General features: G+C 42.6%; 1 protein-coding gene across 12 annotated transcripts in view; it reads left to right on the top strand.

Annotated features, from left to right (window-relative positions):
• Positions 1-14,325, top strand: part of unc13bb (unc-13 homolog Bb (C. elegans)) — an 807,248-nt gene that overhangs the window by 738,180 nt on the left and 54,743 nt on the right. The window contains exon 36 of one of the 12 annotated variants that reach the window (XM_085972883.1): positions 2,958-5,595. The exons of the other annotated variants lie outside the window; for them this stretch is intronic. Coding sequence (XP_085829009.1) covers positions 2,958-3,032 — 75 coding nt within the window. The 3' untranslated portion in view covers positions 3,033-5,595. Of the gene's footprint in view, positions 1-2,957; positions 5,596-14,325 lie in introns of those variants that run through there. 12 annotated transcript variants of the gene reach the window in all.

Raw genomic sequence — 14,325 nt, 5'->3', positions numbered from 1 at the left:
TTGGTCTCCCCAATGTAGAGGAGACCGCATCGTGAGCAGCGAATACAGTATATTAAATTGCAAGAAGTACAAGTTAATCGTTGTTTCACCTGGAAGGAGTGGACCAGGGTGTCACGGAGGGAACAGTCCCTTTGGAATGCTGAAAGGGGAGGGGAGGGGAAGATGTGTTTGTTCGTGGGTTATTTCAGATTTCCAGCGTCTGCAGTATTTTGCTTTTATATTAGAGGAATGTGGGAGTCTGTCAGACTGGAGATTATTTAGAACACAGGAAACTTTATTCTATTAAAATAACTTTAGCTCACCTCTGACCTATTTCCCCCATAAGGTGATACGCAGGTGGGATATTGTGAAGACAACCTTGCACTCTACCGGTCTGTGGAGAAGGCTATTATAATATCAGCTTGCTTCATCACCATGTCACCTATTTGTACATTGTTTTATGTCTTACATTAGACTGTTTGAACTGCTGTTCTGTTCAGTTTCACTGATCTAGTATACTCCAGTGAGTACATACAGAGAAGGCATCATTTAGAAAGAATGGCGATTACTCTTTTATGCATTCTTCCTTTCTCTGCTCTTCTATCAATCAAGAAATGGTCTCTCTTTAGCTATAACATCTTCGTGATGGATGGAATTGCTAATGAGGTTTATTGAAATATTGCCCCCAGGATGACAATTCAAGTGAACTGGTGGACAGGAATTCAATGTTTATAATCCACATTAACTAATAACGTTTTAAAATCTCGACCCAAGGGTACATTTGTAACAAATTGGTAATAATTTTAAGGTGTGAGTGCTATCATTTCACAATTATTTAATGTTAAAGATTTAGATACAGGAGGGTAGAAATACTATGCATCGTGTCAGTTTTTGAGGCATAAAACAGGCACAAAGCATATCAATTTAACACTGGGATGGTCTGCAGCCAATCTGCACAGGCATTGGACCCACTGCTAAATTCGTGTGCCCATATTTTAGGCATCCCAGATGGCCACCTTAAACTAGTGTTGGGCCCTTGCATATGTTAATTAGGGGCCGAATGTCTGTTGAAGGATCTGATGAGTGGGGCAGACATCGTGACTGCACTGCTCAGGATTCTTCAGTGGGCCCTTCTGCTGCCAATGAGAGGTAAGGTTTTATTTTCAGGTTTAAAAACCTTTCTCTGGAGCCAGGAGGAGCAGGAATGCTCCACAGTCATGGCAATCGCTCAAACCCCTCCCCCATCCCCTGTTGCCGGCTCCAACCCCATCTCTGAACTTATCTGAGAGCTGCTGATGGTGAGGCAGTCGGTCCGAAATTGTTTTTTTCACATGGGGCAAGTTGTCTGCGGAGACGTAACTGCGCCGACAGCTCATCCTGAGTGTGTAGGTGAGGACTGAGGATCCACAAGCCTCTTGGTTTGGGTGCCGTTGCCTCCAACTGAGTTCAGGCCCGAAAACGGGCCCAGGCAAAAATGTACCCCAGTACCCCAATAAGTTTGATTTCAAGGTCTTAAATTCAGAGCAGGCTACATGTGATTTTTAATAATTTTTAAAAGATTTTATTTTTATGAAATTTAGTAATCAAAGGTGAGGTTAAGACTTTTATAGGACTGCAAATAAATTATTCTGCAGCATTTAGTTTAAGAGAAATCTGAAGTCCCTTTAAAAGTTATACTATATTGGGTGGATTACCTCATGGAGCTCCAACACTCTGTGCCAGAGTGGGCAGGATGTGGCTTTGCAGCCAAGGTTCCTCACTAGATGAGTTTTGTATTTCAGTTGTACAAGTGTGGAGGGAGGTGGGGCACCTACAGTCAGGGAGGAATATTTTGAGAGAGATAAACCCTGTGTTAACAACATGCAACTCCTCCTGGTAATTAGTAAACAGCACTGCAGGAGGCTTGGACCAGCTATTGGGCAGGTCTGAGACAGACTTAGAGCGAAGAATCAGAAAGAAAGTTAATACATACCATGAAAAAAGGAAAACATAATATTAAATTCCACCCTAGGTTTGCTCAGCTTAACACAAGAACTTAAAAAATAGGAGCAGGAGTAGGCCATACGGCCCCTCGAGCCTGCTCTGCCATTCAATAAGATCATGGCTGATCTTCTACCTCAACTCCACTTTCCCGTCCGATCTCCCTATCCCTTGATTCCCCGAGAGTCCAAAAATCTATTATCTCAGTCTTGAATATACTCAAAGACTCAGCATCCACAACCCTCTGGGGCAGAGAATTCCAAAGATTCACAACCCTCTGAGTAAAGAAATTCCTCCTCATCTCGGTCTTAAATGGCTGACCCCTTATCCTGAGACTATGCCTCCACAGTTTTGCCAAAGAAAATTTGGTTCTACAGTGTATGGAAATTAAGAGTAATTGCACAGTAATTGATACTCCAGGAAATGTCCGACATTTAATAGTGTTTGATTAGCTACAGCAAATGATCTCTTTAAACCTGTGCATAGCATCTTGATTTATATGGTTCTGCGACCCATTTTTTTTTAGCTGATGCTAAATGTGACCTTAGATGGGTGATAGCACCAACATCATGTTTACTGAAGCTCAGATGCTGCTGCAGTGTATTGTTGGTGCATTACCGGTGCAGTGCTACCGATGGGCTTGTTTTCTTACACTTGCAACAACTGTGAGCCAGGGTCTTCTCCGTACTAGGCTGCTCTGATTGCTGGATAATGATCAGGAGCAGGAACCCTGTCTAATTTATTTTCCTTTCCTGTTTGGGGCTGAGACCAGTTATATCTTCCCTACTGCTGCCACTAATTCAGTATAGAGCAGTGATTGAACTTGGGTCTTTCTGTGGGGGAGCAAAATAAAATATTTAAGGATTAAAAAAATTTTTTTTTTAATGTAATTGCTGTCAACCTTGTCTATTATGGTATACAATCAGAAAATACTAGAATGTGGTCTTACATTGACTGATGACTGTTTCTTTAATTGCTGTGCATGCCGGTTTTTACAGATGATTGTAAGTATGATATTGCTTATGTGTCCGTGTCTAGGTGTGTCTGTTAGCACTCTCTACTTGTTAATGTAATAGTGCATATTGTCATGTTTGAAGTGCAGCTAGCTTCATTACTTGGTGTTTATCTAGAGTTGTAGTGTTTGTGCTGTCAGCTAGTAATATTAAATGTTCTGCCTTGTGATTTGTGTTTATTCACATAAAGTTCTGCAGCCTGCTACTCCAGTAGCGCTAGATGGCCCACAACTTGCAGGCGAATGAGTTGTTTTCCTTGTTTTTAAATGCTGAGGGAATTCATTGGTTTACGGACTGTATGTAAAGTTGTAGACTCTCTATTTTCACTTGAGCTTCTTCTATGCTTAACTGGATCCTGAGAAGAAATTGCTGCTTAGATATTTAGCATGTTACTTCAGCTGCTCTTCTCAATTATCACTGTAGTATTGCGTCACAACACTTACATACTTAAATTAAATATACCTGTAGGACAAACAACAAAGACTTGTTACATCATATTAACCCAGAAAGGTAAGCAGGTTGTGTAGACTGTCACCATAATTGGTTTAAATCTGCACTTGAATGTGTTCTACACATGTGTGGTGATGTTCAACTACAAGTAAATTTAGTTTCCGATTAAAATATTCCTATTTTGAGTAAACCTAAGTTAGTAGAAATAGAGTTAGACATATAGTAAGAAAATTAAATGTTGAATGGAGGTCTGACAGCATTGTGCTTAATATTAGCCTTCACTTGAGTGTTGATGCATGTCTGATTAAAAGAAGTAGTGAAATGCAAACGTGAAGATTTGAGAATGAAAAGCAAAGAAATATGTTGTAGCCAGGAGAATATAAACTTTTATTTCCATCAGAATACGTAACATTTCCATCCTTGTACAGACTTTATTAAAAGAAAGAAAAAGTTAAGGTAATTGATGTATTTTTCCCAGTGTTTGAAGGCATGTTTTTAGTGGTACCTGCATTTAAACTACTATTATTCGTCTGCCATGCCCACAAAAAAAATTGCTTGGCAGGTCTTTATGCTCAAGCACTTTTTTTTAAGAGGGAAATTAAGGTGAATGAACATGTGAATATCTGAAAATAGTCCCAGGAATAACTTGTTCTGTAAACCAAACACTGAAAATAAACCACTAACCACTATTAGCAGGTGTGGTATAAACTATCAGTATTTCATGTTAACATTGTTAAAAAGAGCTCCCAAGATTCAACGACACACAACACTAGCATTTGTGAGCATTTCTAAATGTCTTGACTAGGAAAAGGAAGTGTGAGAAACAATTTGTTTTTTTAATATATTACCCAACCTCAATGAATAAAGCTGTTGTCATAAGCTTCCTACAGCCTAATGTATTGATATCTGTGTTGGAGTGTGTAGTTTTGATTCAACAAATTATTCGATCGCAGCATTATTTAGCCTTTGTGTCTTTACTGTGTGATCAATGTAAAAGCAAGAGATTTGCCAACAAGATAGTTAAGTATCAACTGTTTTATAATATTCTTCATGTTCAACTTTGACTTCTTCACCAATGATTCTTCCTTTTATGAAAGTCTGACTCCAGATTTTGTTTTTTGTTTCCTCTATTTCTTAACCACAGAATTACAAAGCAGTTATTCAAGGCCGCTTCATAATATTTGTGAATGTCATATCATTGATTTTGATGCCATTTCTTTGATTTATTTTTATTTTCTGATTTCTTTGTTTAAACAGTATATTGAAGATTTTTTTTAGTGTGAGTTCCCATGTTCTGACCTTTGCAGTAATTATGCAATTTTCTGCAGTTTGTCAATGGTTCTGCTGAGCTCTTCCCTTTGTGTCCATGAAAGTAAAACCAAGAAAAGTATGGAAACAATGCAAACTAGGGATGAGCAATAAATGTTGGCCTGGCCACAGCAACACCCACAACCCGAGAATAAAAATAATGATAAATTAATTCTCCGGGACAAAGACATTGATTACTGTTTAGGCATCAGAGAAGGAGAGGTAGTGGCAAAAATTGACAATGTTTCAAAGGTGAACGAAAGCAGTCTTGGTAATGGGTCACATATGAGGAGGAAGCTGAGCTTAAGGTTGAGCAGAAAGCCAAGGTTACACACCTCTTGGCTTAGCCTTTGCTGGAGCTAAGGAGATTGTTGATGTCAAGAACGGACCCAAGTGAGTGTTTGCAGGAGCCGAAGAGGATGACTTCAGTTTTGTAATTACTTAACCTTATTTTCCCCATCTCTGTCATTTTCGTAATTAATAAACAAAATTGTTTAAAGAAAATGAAAATAACACTATTTTTAATGCCCCTATTATTTGTCTCCTGGGTTGTTCAGGGCAGTGTCCTGGAGATTAATCTTTAATTCCTGGAGACTCCAAGGCAATCGCGGAGGGTTGGCGAACCTACCTATCCCACCACTGTTTGAGATCAGCCAAGTCAACACAGGGTACCTGCCTGGTCTATATGGCTAGGGACTGCACCATTTGTGCATTTACTAATCAAGTTATCTGGGGAGTTCTAAGCATTTTCCAATTTTGTTTAGTTTTATTTGCCTCCATAAAGTAGAAGAAATATTATTTCATGGAGCAAGATTTCATATAACTAGTTTGTGTTATCAGATTAAGGGCTAGAAATTCAGTAGGCTTTGCGCCCAGTTTTCGCCCAAAGAGGGCTTTTGCGCCACTTGCTGAGCTTTCGCCGATATTCAGCGCTGCGGTAATGGCGGCGTTAGCCAGTAACGCTGCGCCGCCACCGATGACGCCATCGGTGTGTGCAGTGCCCCGCTACCGCCCCGCTACCGGCCCGACCGCCATATTTAGTTGCGGCCGCCTCTTCCGCAGCGGCCGCAAACAGCGATCAGAAAACGGGGCCGTCCTGTAGCCTTAGTGGGGCGCTTTAAGGTGGAGGTGCGGCCGGCCGCTTTTTCGGCGGCTGCCTGCCCACACCTCCTTCCCCGGCCTCCTCCACCCCCCCCCCCGCCCCGCGGCATTGCCGGCTGCTTTCCGCGAACCCGGCACTTCTCCGTGGTGCCGGGCTCATTTGCCGGCACTATCCAGCGGCGATCTCCCCGTTGCAGGCACCTCCCCCTTAAGAGAAGGAGGAGGCCTGCAGTACCGCAGCCTGCCGCTCCGCAGCGGGTGGCGCAGCGGCGCCAAGAGCGCTGAAATTCAGTTTCAGCGCCCCAAGCGGGGGCGGGCACACCCTGGAATAGTGCCCGGTTCCGACTTGGGGCGCAAAAACTGAATATCTGACGGGCGCAACTGGCTCCGCGCTCAGCGCTAACTTTTGGGCGCACGCCAGCTGGCGGGCCCAAAGTGAATTTCTAGGCCTAACTGTCTTTAAGTAAGAGTTCTAGGGCTAGAAATTAGGTATAGCCCCGCCAGCTCGCTTGCGCCCAGAATTTACCGCTGGGCGCGGAGCCACTCGCGCCCATCGGATATTCAGTTTCAGCGCCCCAAGCCGAGGACGGCCGCTGTTCAAGGGTGTGGCCGCCCCCGCTTGGGGCGCTGAAACTGAATATCGGCGCGCTAGTTGCCGCAGCGCCACCCGCAGCGGAGCGGCAGGCTGCGGTACTGCAGGCCTTCCTCCCTCTCTTAAGGGGGAGGTGCCTGCAGCAGCCGGAGCCCCGATCGCGAGTGCCGGCAAAAGAGCCCGGCACAACGGAGAAGTGCCGGGCTCCCGGAAACCAGCCGGCAATGCCGCGGGGGGGGGTGGGTGGAGGAGACCGGGGAAGGAGGTGCGGGCAGGCGGCCGCCGAAAAAGCGGCCGGCCGCACCTCCACCTTAAAGCGCCCCACTAAGGCTGCAGTACGGACCCGGTCTCTGAATGTTATTAGCGGCCGCCACGGAAGAGGCGGCCGCTACTGAAGATGGGGGTCGGGCCGGTGTCGGGGCGGAACCGGGGCACTGCGCACACCGATGACGTCATCGGTGGCAGCGCAGCGCTACCGGCTACCGCCGCAATTAGCGCGTCACTGAATTTAGCCCGAAGTTTCCAGACTGGCGCAGAAGCCCTCTTTGGGCGGTAACTGGGCGCAAAGCCCACTGAATTTCTAGGCCCTAAACTATACTGATGTACTGTTAAGACAGGATACTTGTAAATGTATTGCCTATAAATCTATCTGCTCTAATAGTATAGCCAGTGGTTTTGTTAACGGTTATGGAAATCACAATACTGTGCTTATTAAGACTCAATTTTATTGTTCATTCACCTTCATATGTTTAAATCTATGAAAGATTTTCCAATATATACCATAAATAAATGCGTATAAAAAAAGATGACAATGATCACATATGCTTTCACAATTTCACATTATCATCATGATCTCCTGAATCTTCAACAGTTTATGACCAGATTGTGAGACTTGTTCATGCTGAAAGATTAATTTCCGTGCATGGCACTATGACCAGCTGTTTATTACTATAGCTGTCAAGCAGCCATACAATTTAGGCAGGAAAAATGAGACAGCCTTCAATAAAACAGATTGTTCCACTGTGATAATTAGCACAAGATCATTCTTGTGTTACTTCCTTTTAACCCTTGCACCACTGAAGCTGAAATCTTGTGCCAGTGAAGACTTTTTAAATGAAAATACCTTTGCAGTAAAATGACAACAGAGAAGGTCATAGACTTAGGTAGCAGTGGGGAAATTAAAAACCAGAGTGTGTCAGGAAGGGGCAGAAGGTATGGAGTAAAAGGTAAAGTAATAAAAAGGGCAAAAGCAGGAACTAAGTGTCACAAAACATATTTGAAAGTTCTCCATCTGAATGCACGTAGCATTCGTAACAAAATAGATGAGTTAATGGCACAAATAACTACATATGGGTATGATCTTGTGGCCATTACAGAAACATGGCTGCAAGGTGACAATGCCTGGGAATTAAACATACCAGGTTATTTAACGATCAGGAAGGACAGGCAGGAAGGAAGGGGAGGTGGGGTGGCTATGTTAATAAAGGAAGGAATCACTGTAATACAGAGAAATGATATTGGGTCAAAAGATCAGGATAATGAAACAGTTTGGGTGGAGGTAAGGAATAATAAGGGGAAAAAAACACGAGTGGGCGTAGTCTATAGGCCTCCAAACAGTTGCAACTCGGTTGGACGGAGTATCAATCAGGAAATAGTTGAGGCTTGTAATAAGGGAACATCTATAATTATGGGGGATTTTAACTATCATATTAATTGGACAAATCAAATTGGGCAGGGCTGCCTTGAGGATGAGTTCATTGAGTGTATTAGGGATGGGTTTCTTGAGCAGTATGTAACTGAACCGACCAGGGGGCAAGCAACCTTAGATCTGGTCCTGTGTAACGAGACAGGATTAATTAAAAATGTCCAAGTAAAGGATCCCCTTGGAGTGAGTGACCATAACATGGTTGAATTCCATATTCAATTAGAGGGTGAGAAGGTTGGATCTCAAACAAGCGTGCTAAGCTTGAATAAAGGAGACTATGAAGGTATGAGAGCGGAATTGAGTAGAGTGGATTGGGAAAATAGATTAAAGGGTAAGACGATACATGATCAGTGGTGTACATTTAAGGAGTTATTTTACAACTTCCAAAAAATATATATTCCACTGAAAAGAAAAGGGTGTAAAAGAAAAGACAGCCATCCGTGGCTAAGTAAAGAAATTAAGGATAGTATTCGACTAAAAACAAGGGCATATAAGGTAGCCAAATCTAGTGGGAGGATAGAGGATTGGGAAAACTTTAAAAGACAGCAAAAAATGACAAAAAGATTGATTAAGAAAGGGAAGATAGATTATGAAAGTAAATTAGCAAAAACTATAAAAACAGATAGTAAGAGTTTTTATAGTTATATAAAAAGAAAAAGGGTGGCTAAAGTAAATGTTGGTCCCTTAGAGGATGAGACCGGGATATTAATGGTGGGAAATATGGAGATGGCAAAAACACTGAATGAGTATTTTGTATCAGTCTTTACAGTAGAGGACACTAAGAATATCCCAACACTGGACAAACAGTGGGCTATAGGGGGGGAGGAGCTAAACACGATCAAAATCACTAAGGAAGTGGTACTCGGTAAAATAATGGGACTCAAGGCGGATAAATCACCTGGACCTGATGGCTTACATCCTCGGGTCTTGAGGCAAGTGGCGGTAGGGATTGTGGATGCATTGGTAATAATTTTCCAAAACTCCCTGGACTCAGCAAAGGTCCTGGCAGACTGGAAAACTGCTAATGTAACACCCTTATTTAAAAAGGGCAGTAGACAGAAGGCTGGAAACTATAGACCGGTTAGCCTAACATCTGTGGTAGGTAAAATGTTGGAGTCCATTATTAAGGAGACAGTAACAGGACATTTGGATAATCATAATTTAATAGGACAAAGTCAGCATGGTTTTATGAAGGGGAAGTCATGTTTGACAAATTTGCTGGAGTTCTTTGAGGAAGTAACATATAGGGTGGATAAAGGGGAACCAATGGACGTAGTGTATTTAGACTTCCAAAAGGCATTTGACAAGGTGCCACACAAAAGATTATTGCTTAAGATAAAAAATCATGGGATTGGGGGTAATATTCTGGCATGGATAGAGGATTGGCTATCTAACAGAAGGCAGAGAGTTGGGATAAATGGTTCATTCTCAGACTGGCAATCAGTAACTAGTGGTGTTCCGCAGGGGTCAGTGCTGGGTCCCCAACTCTTTACAATCTATATTAACGATTTGGAGGAGGGGACCGAGTGTAACATATCAAAGTTTGCAGATGATACTAAGATGGGAAGGAAAGTAGTGAGTGAGGAGGACATAAAAAACCTGCAAGGGGACATAGACAGGCTAAGTAAATGGGCAGAGATTTGGCAGATGGAATACAATACTGGAAAGTGTGAGGTTATGCACTTTGGCAGGAAAAATCGTAGAGCAAGTTATTATCTTAATGGCAAGAAACTGGAAAGTACTGAAGTACAAAGGGACCTGGGGGTCCTGGTGCACGAAACTCAAAAGGTTAGTATGCAGGTGCAGCAAGTGATTAAGAAGGCCAATGGAATGTTGGCTTTCATTGCTAGGGGGATAGAATATAAAAATAGGGAGGTATTGCTTCAGTTATACAAGGTATTGGTGAGACCGCACCTGGAATACTGCATACAGTTTTGGTGTCCATACTTAAGAAAAGACATACTTGCTCTCGAGTTAGTACAAAGAAGGTTCACTCGGTTAATCCCGGGGATGAGAGGATGGACATATGAGGAGAGGTTGAGTAGATTGGGACTCTACTCATTGGAGTTCAGAAGAATGAGAGGCGATCTTATTGAAACACATAAGATTGTGAAGGGGTTGGATCGGGTGGATGCGGGGAGGATGTTCCCGATGATGGGTGAAACTAGAACTAGGGGGCATAGTCTTAGAATAAGGGGCTGCTCTTTCAAGACTGAGATGAGGAGGAACTACTTCACTCAGAGGGTGGTAGGTCCATGGAATATGCTGCCCCAAAAAGCTGTAGAAGCTACATCATTACATAAATTTAAAATAGAAATAGACAGTTTCCTAGAAGTAAAGGGAATTAAGGGTTACGGGGAGCGGGCAGGAATTTGGACATGAGTCTAGGTTCGGATCGGTCATGGCCCTGTGGGTAGCGGAGCGGGCCCAGGGGCCGTGTAGCCTGATCCTGCTCCTATTTCATGTGTCTAATTCTGTTAGATTCAGGAGATAGTTCTGTGATAGTAGATTGGCGGTTAGGATCAGATCAGCCATGATCTTATTGAATGGCGGAGCAGGCTCGAGGGGCCGATTGGCCTACTCCTGCTCCTATTTCTTATGTTCTGATGTACTGTCTTCCTTTGACACATTTATCATGCATGCTTAATGTGATGCTGTAACATAACATGTACAATGCAGGCCAATGCTATCCATAGTGTTGATGAGCAGTGGTGTTTATGCTGGGATGGTGCTGCCACTCTGAAGTATTGATTTACCGGGACAAAATGTTGCACACTTGATGCAGCAGGTGAAAAAATCATTACTGTTGCAAAAGAAATTTTATTGGAATAATTTCCAGTCTACGATTTAATAGCTGCTTTTTAATTAGACTGCTGATCTGCTTATAAATACTTGGGGTGGCATTTCCTTACCTCTCTAAAGGTTATTCCAGTTTATAAATTGTAAAGAATAGCTCTCTAAGAGAGACCATAGTGCCCATGCATGTAGGGAGTACAATGTGATGTATCACAGTGTGGTATGATGTGAGTTCAGGGCTATCCTAGTGAGTTACTGATGCCAGCCAAGACATCATGATGAGGGGAAATCCAAGATCATTTGATGTACCTCCTAGCAGCTAATTATAAATTAGCAGTGGCAGAAGCTTAGGTTGCCTGCCCATCCTTGGCTGCAGCTGGTGCAGGACCATGGGAGATTAGAGACAGAAAGAAGGAGCTGGAAGGAAGATACAAATATCTTTTAAAATTTTTCCTAAAAGTTAAAACTTGCACTTTGATGCAATTCCATATATTGATCTTATGAATGTTCATGTTCAATATATAAATGATTGAATATATATATTAAAATAATTATAGCCGTGGCCTTTCAGAGTAGTTGTGGCTGTTCTACTTCAGAAGACATACTTAATGAAGAGACGTGCTTTTCCACTTAATTAGACAGTGTTCAGTTCCCATGGTACCTCTCCTTTCATTCTAGACCAATTTATAAAAATGTTACAGCAGCACTGGGTAGCCCTTAGCTCTGCACTGAGGGAGCCGCCTCCTCATCTTCCTTCCAAATACTCAACTAACATATTGCAATTCTAAAGCATGGCGAGGGAGTTTCAAAGAAACACTCTTAATGTAAAAATAAATGTTAAAGTGCTTTCATAAAATTATAAAAGCTAGGCTTAATTTTAACATCTCAATTAGTAAATTTGTGTTGGTTCTAAATATAAAGGGAAGTAATTGCTATTAAAATAGGCATGAAGGGCAAAAATAAATGTTATCACTCAAACTAATTAAGGCTTCGTTATTGAGTCACAGAATTTTGTAGTGAGCCCCATGTTTCTCTGTGATGACTGTGTTCCTTTATTAGAGCAGTATGTGTGCACATTTTTGAGCCATTCTGTCTGTAGTAACATGAACATTTATTTAGTGTTGTAATGTCCAACAGTATTTAGAATACTTCTTAGTGATTTAAAAAAAAAATATTCAATGAAAACTACATTTGCACCCAACAAAATCGTCACAGTTTATGAGCAAGGTTTACATCGGTGCACCTTCACAGATAGATTAAACCTTGTGAATGTGTTTGAGTTCACATTAAAACACCATGTCACTAATCACCTCTTCCACTTGAACAGTAATGATTGTGTGTATCCCCGATTTTAATCGCTCTACCATTGGCGGCCGTGCCTTCAGCTGCCGAGGACATAAGTTCTGGAATTACCTCCCTAAACCTCTCCGCCTCTCTACCTCTCTCTCCTCCTTAAAACCTACCTCTTTGACCAAACTCTTGGTCATCTGCCCTAATTTCTCCTTATGTGACTCGGTGTCAGACTTTGTTTTATAACACTCCTGTGAAGCGCCTTAGGACATTTTACTACGTTAAAGACGCTATATAAATGCAAGTTGTTCTTGTAGTATTAGGCTTTTATGATATTTAAAAGTGCAGTAGGCCAGCATGCTTCAACTTATCTTGAGGATTATCCTATGCAATAATAACCTATTAACATGGACTCAGAAGGGGAAAATCCTGCCTGATCAACCTCCTTGACTTTGTTGAGGAAATGCCAACCCAAGTGGACTGTGGAAAATCCTACATTGTGGTGATCCTAGACTTTCAAAAGACTTTTTGACAAAGTTCCACATGAAAGGCTGTGAGTTAAACTCAAAGCTGTGGAGATTCAGGGTAAATATTAGGAATAGATAAAAAAATTGACTGAAGGGTGGAAAACAATGCGTACTTGCCAAAGGAATTAAGTGGAGTTGCTGGGGAAGTAATTAGTGGGGTGCCCCAGGACTCGGTATTGGAGCCAATAGCATTTTTAATTTATATGAGTGACTTGGATTTTGAAACGCAGTGTAAGTGTGCAGATTTTGCCAAGCTAGGAAGGCAGTGGAATCAGATGAGGCACCTTACAAAATTCAGAATGAGTTGAGCAACGTATGTGGCTGGAACAAAGGTGGATGAAATTTAATGCAGACAAATACAAAGTACTACAGATGGAAAGGAAAAATGGGTATCATATATACACCATGAATGGTGTTGAAATAGCTAATGACGAAGTCAAAGGAGATCTAGGAATCTTAGTAAACTCAACGGGCTGGATTTTGTGAATGGAGGCGAGTTGGAGGCGGGACTGCTGCTTGTCGTGTCCATGTCCCGCCTCCATCCTCGCCTGACCAATCAGAGGGATTTTCCCCCGATTGAGCTTGTTAAGCCCGCCCTGCGGGCTCAGCAGGCCAATTAGGGAGGAAGTCACTGACAGATCACGTCAACATCAGACGTGCTATCTGTCAAGACTTCTGTGAAGCTGTCAAACACTGACATTCTCTTTAGTTTGATGAGACTTTGTGGTGAGGACTCATCAAACCTTTCAACTTTGTAAATTTCACATGTCTATAAGATCGGAGGATCCAACAGCCATTATGTGAAATTGACAAGGAGAATATCGGCTCTCCCCATCCAGCGCAGCTAAAGATTGTAGAAAGAAAACAAGGTCAGTGCACACTTTTTTAAACATCACTCACCTTACATACTTACCACTCCACACTTGCACCCATCACTCACCTCTGCACCTTACTTCCAGGTGCCTCCGACCAGCGCAGACCTCCTCCACGTCTCCTCCAACCCGGCGGGGTTCTCCGAGGTCGTGAAGCCTTCACCTGTGAAGGTAAAATGGCACTAATCCTTTTTTTCTGCCTGTTAACTACCTGTTAACAGGCAGTTAAAAGGATTAAATGCCTTTCCCGTCTCCAGGAGACGGGACCCGAAGCTACACATCTTCCCGCCTCCTGCCAAAGGGGCACGGAGGCGGGATGGGGGCGGGTTTGCCAGCCACCCCCATTTTCTCCGATTTTACCGGCTGTCCTGCCTCCTCGGGGCTTGGAAAATCCAGCCCAACGTGTCCAACCAATGTAGAGCAGCAATCAATAAAAGTCAATAGAATGTTGAACTACAGGAAGTTATGATCAAACTGTATAATGCTCAGACAACACCTTGAGTACTGTGTCCAGTTTTGGTTATTGAGAAAAGATGCAGACATTCAGGTGCTAGAAGAGGTGCAGAGAAGACCAGTGGATGTGGCGTATTTGGACTTTCAAAAGGCTTTCGATAAGGTCCCGCATAAGAGATTAGCGTGTAAAGTTAAGGCACATGGGATTGGGGGCAAGGTACTGACTTGGATAGAGAACTGGTTGGCAGACAGAAAGCAG

Source organism: Somniosus microcephalus, chromosome 2 (assembly GCF_052327205.1).
Source record: "Somniosus microcephalus isolate GS21.2 chromosome 2, FLI_Smic_1.0, whole genome shotgun sequence".
NCBI classification, from domain to species: Eukaryota; Metazoa; Chordata; class Chondrichthyes; order Squaliformes; family Somniosidae; genus Somniosus; species Somniosus microcephalus.
This window is presented reverse-complemented; position numbering and strand designations above follow the sequence as displayed.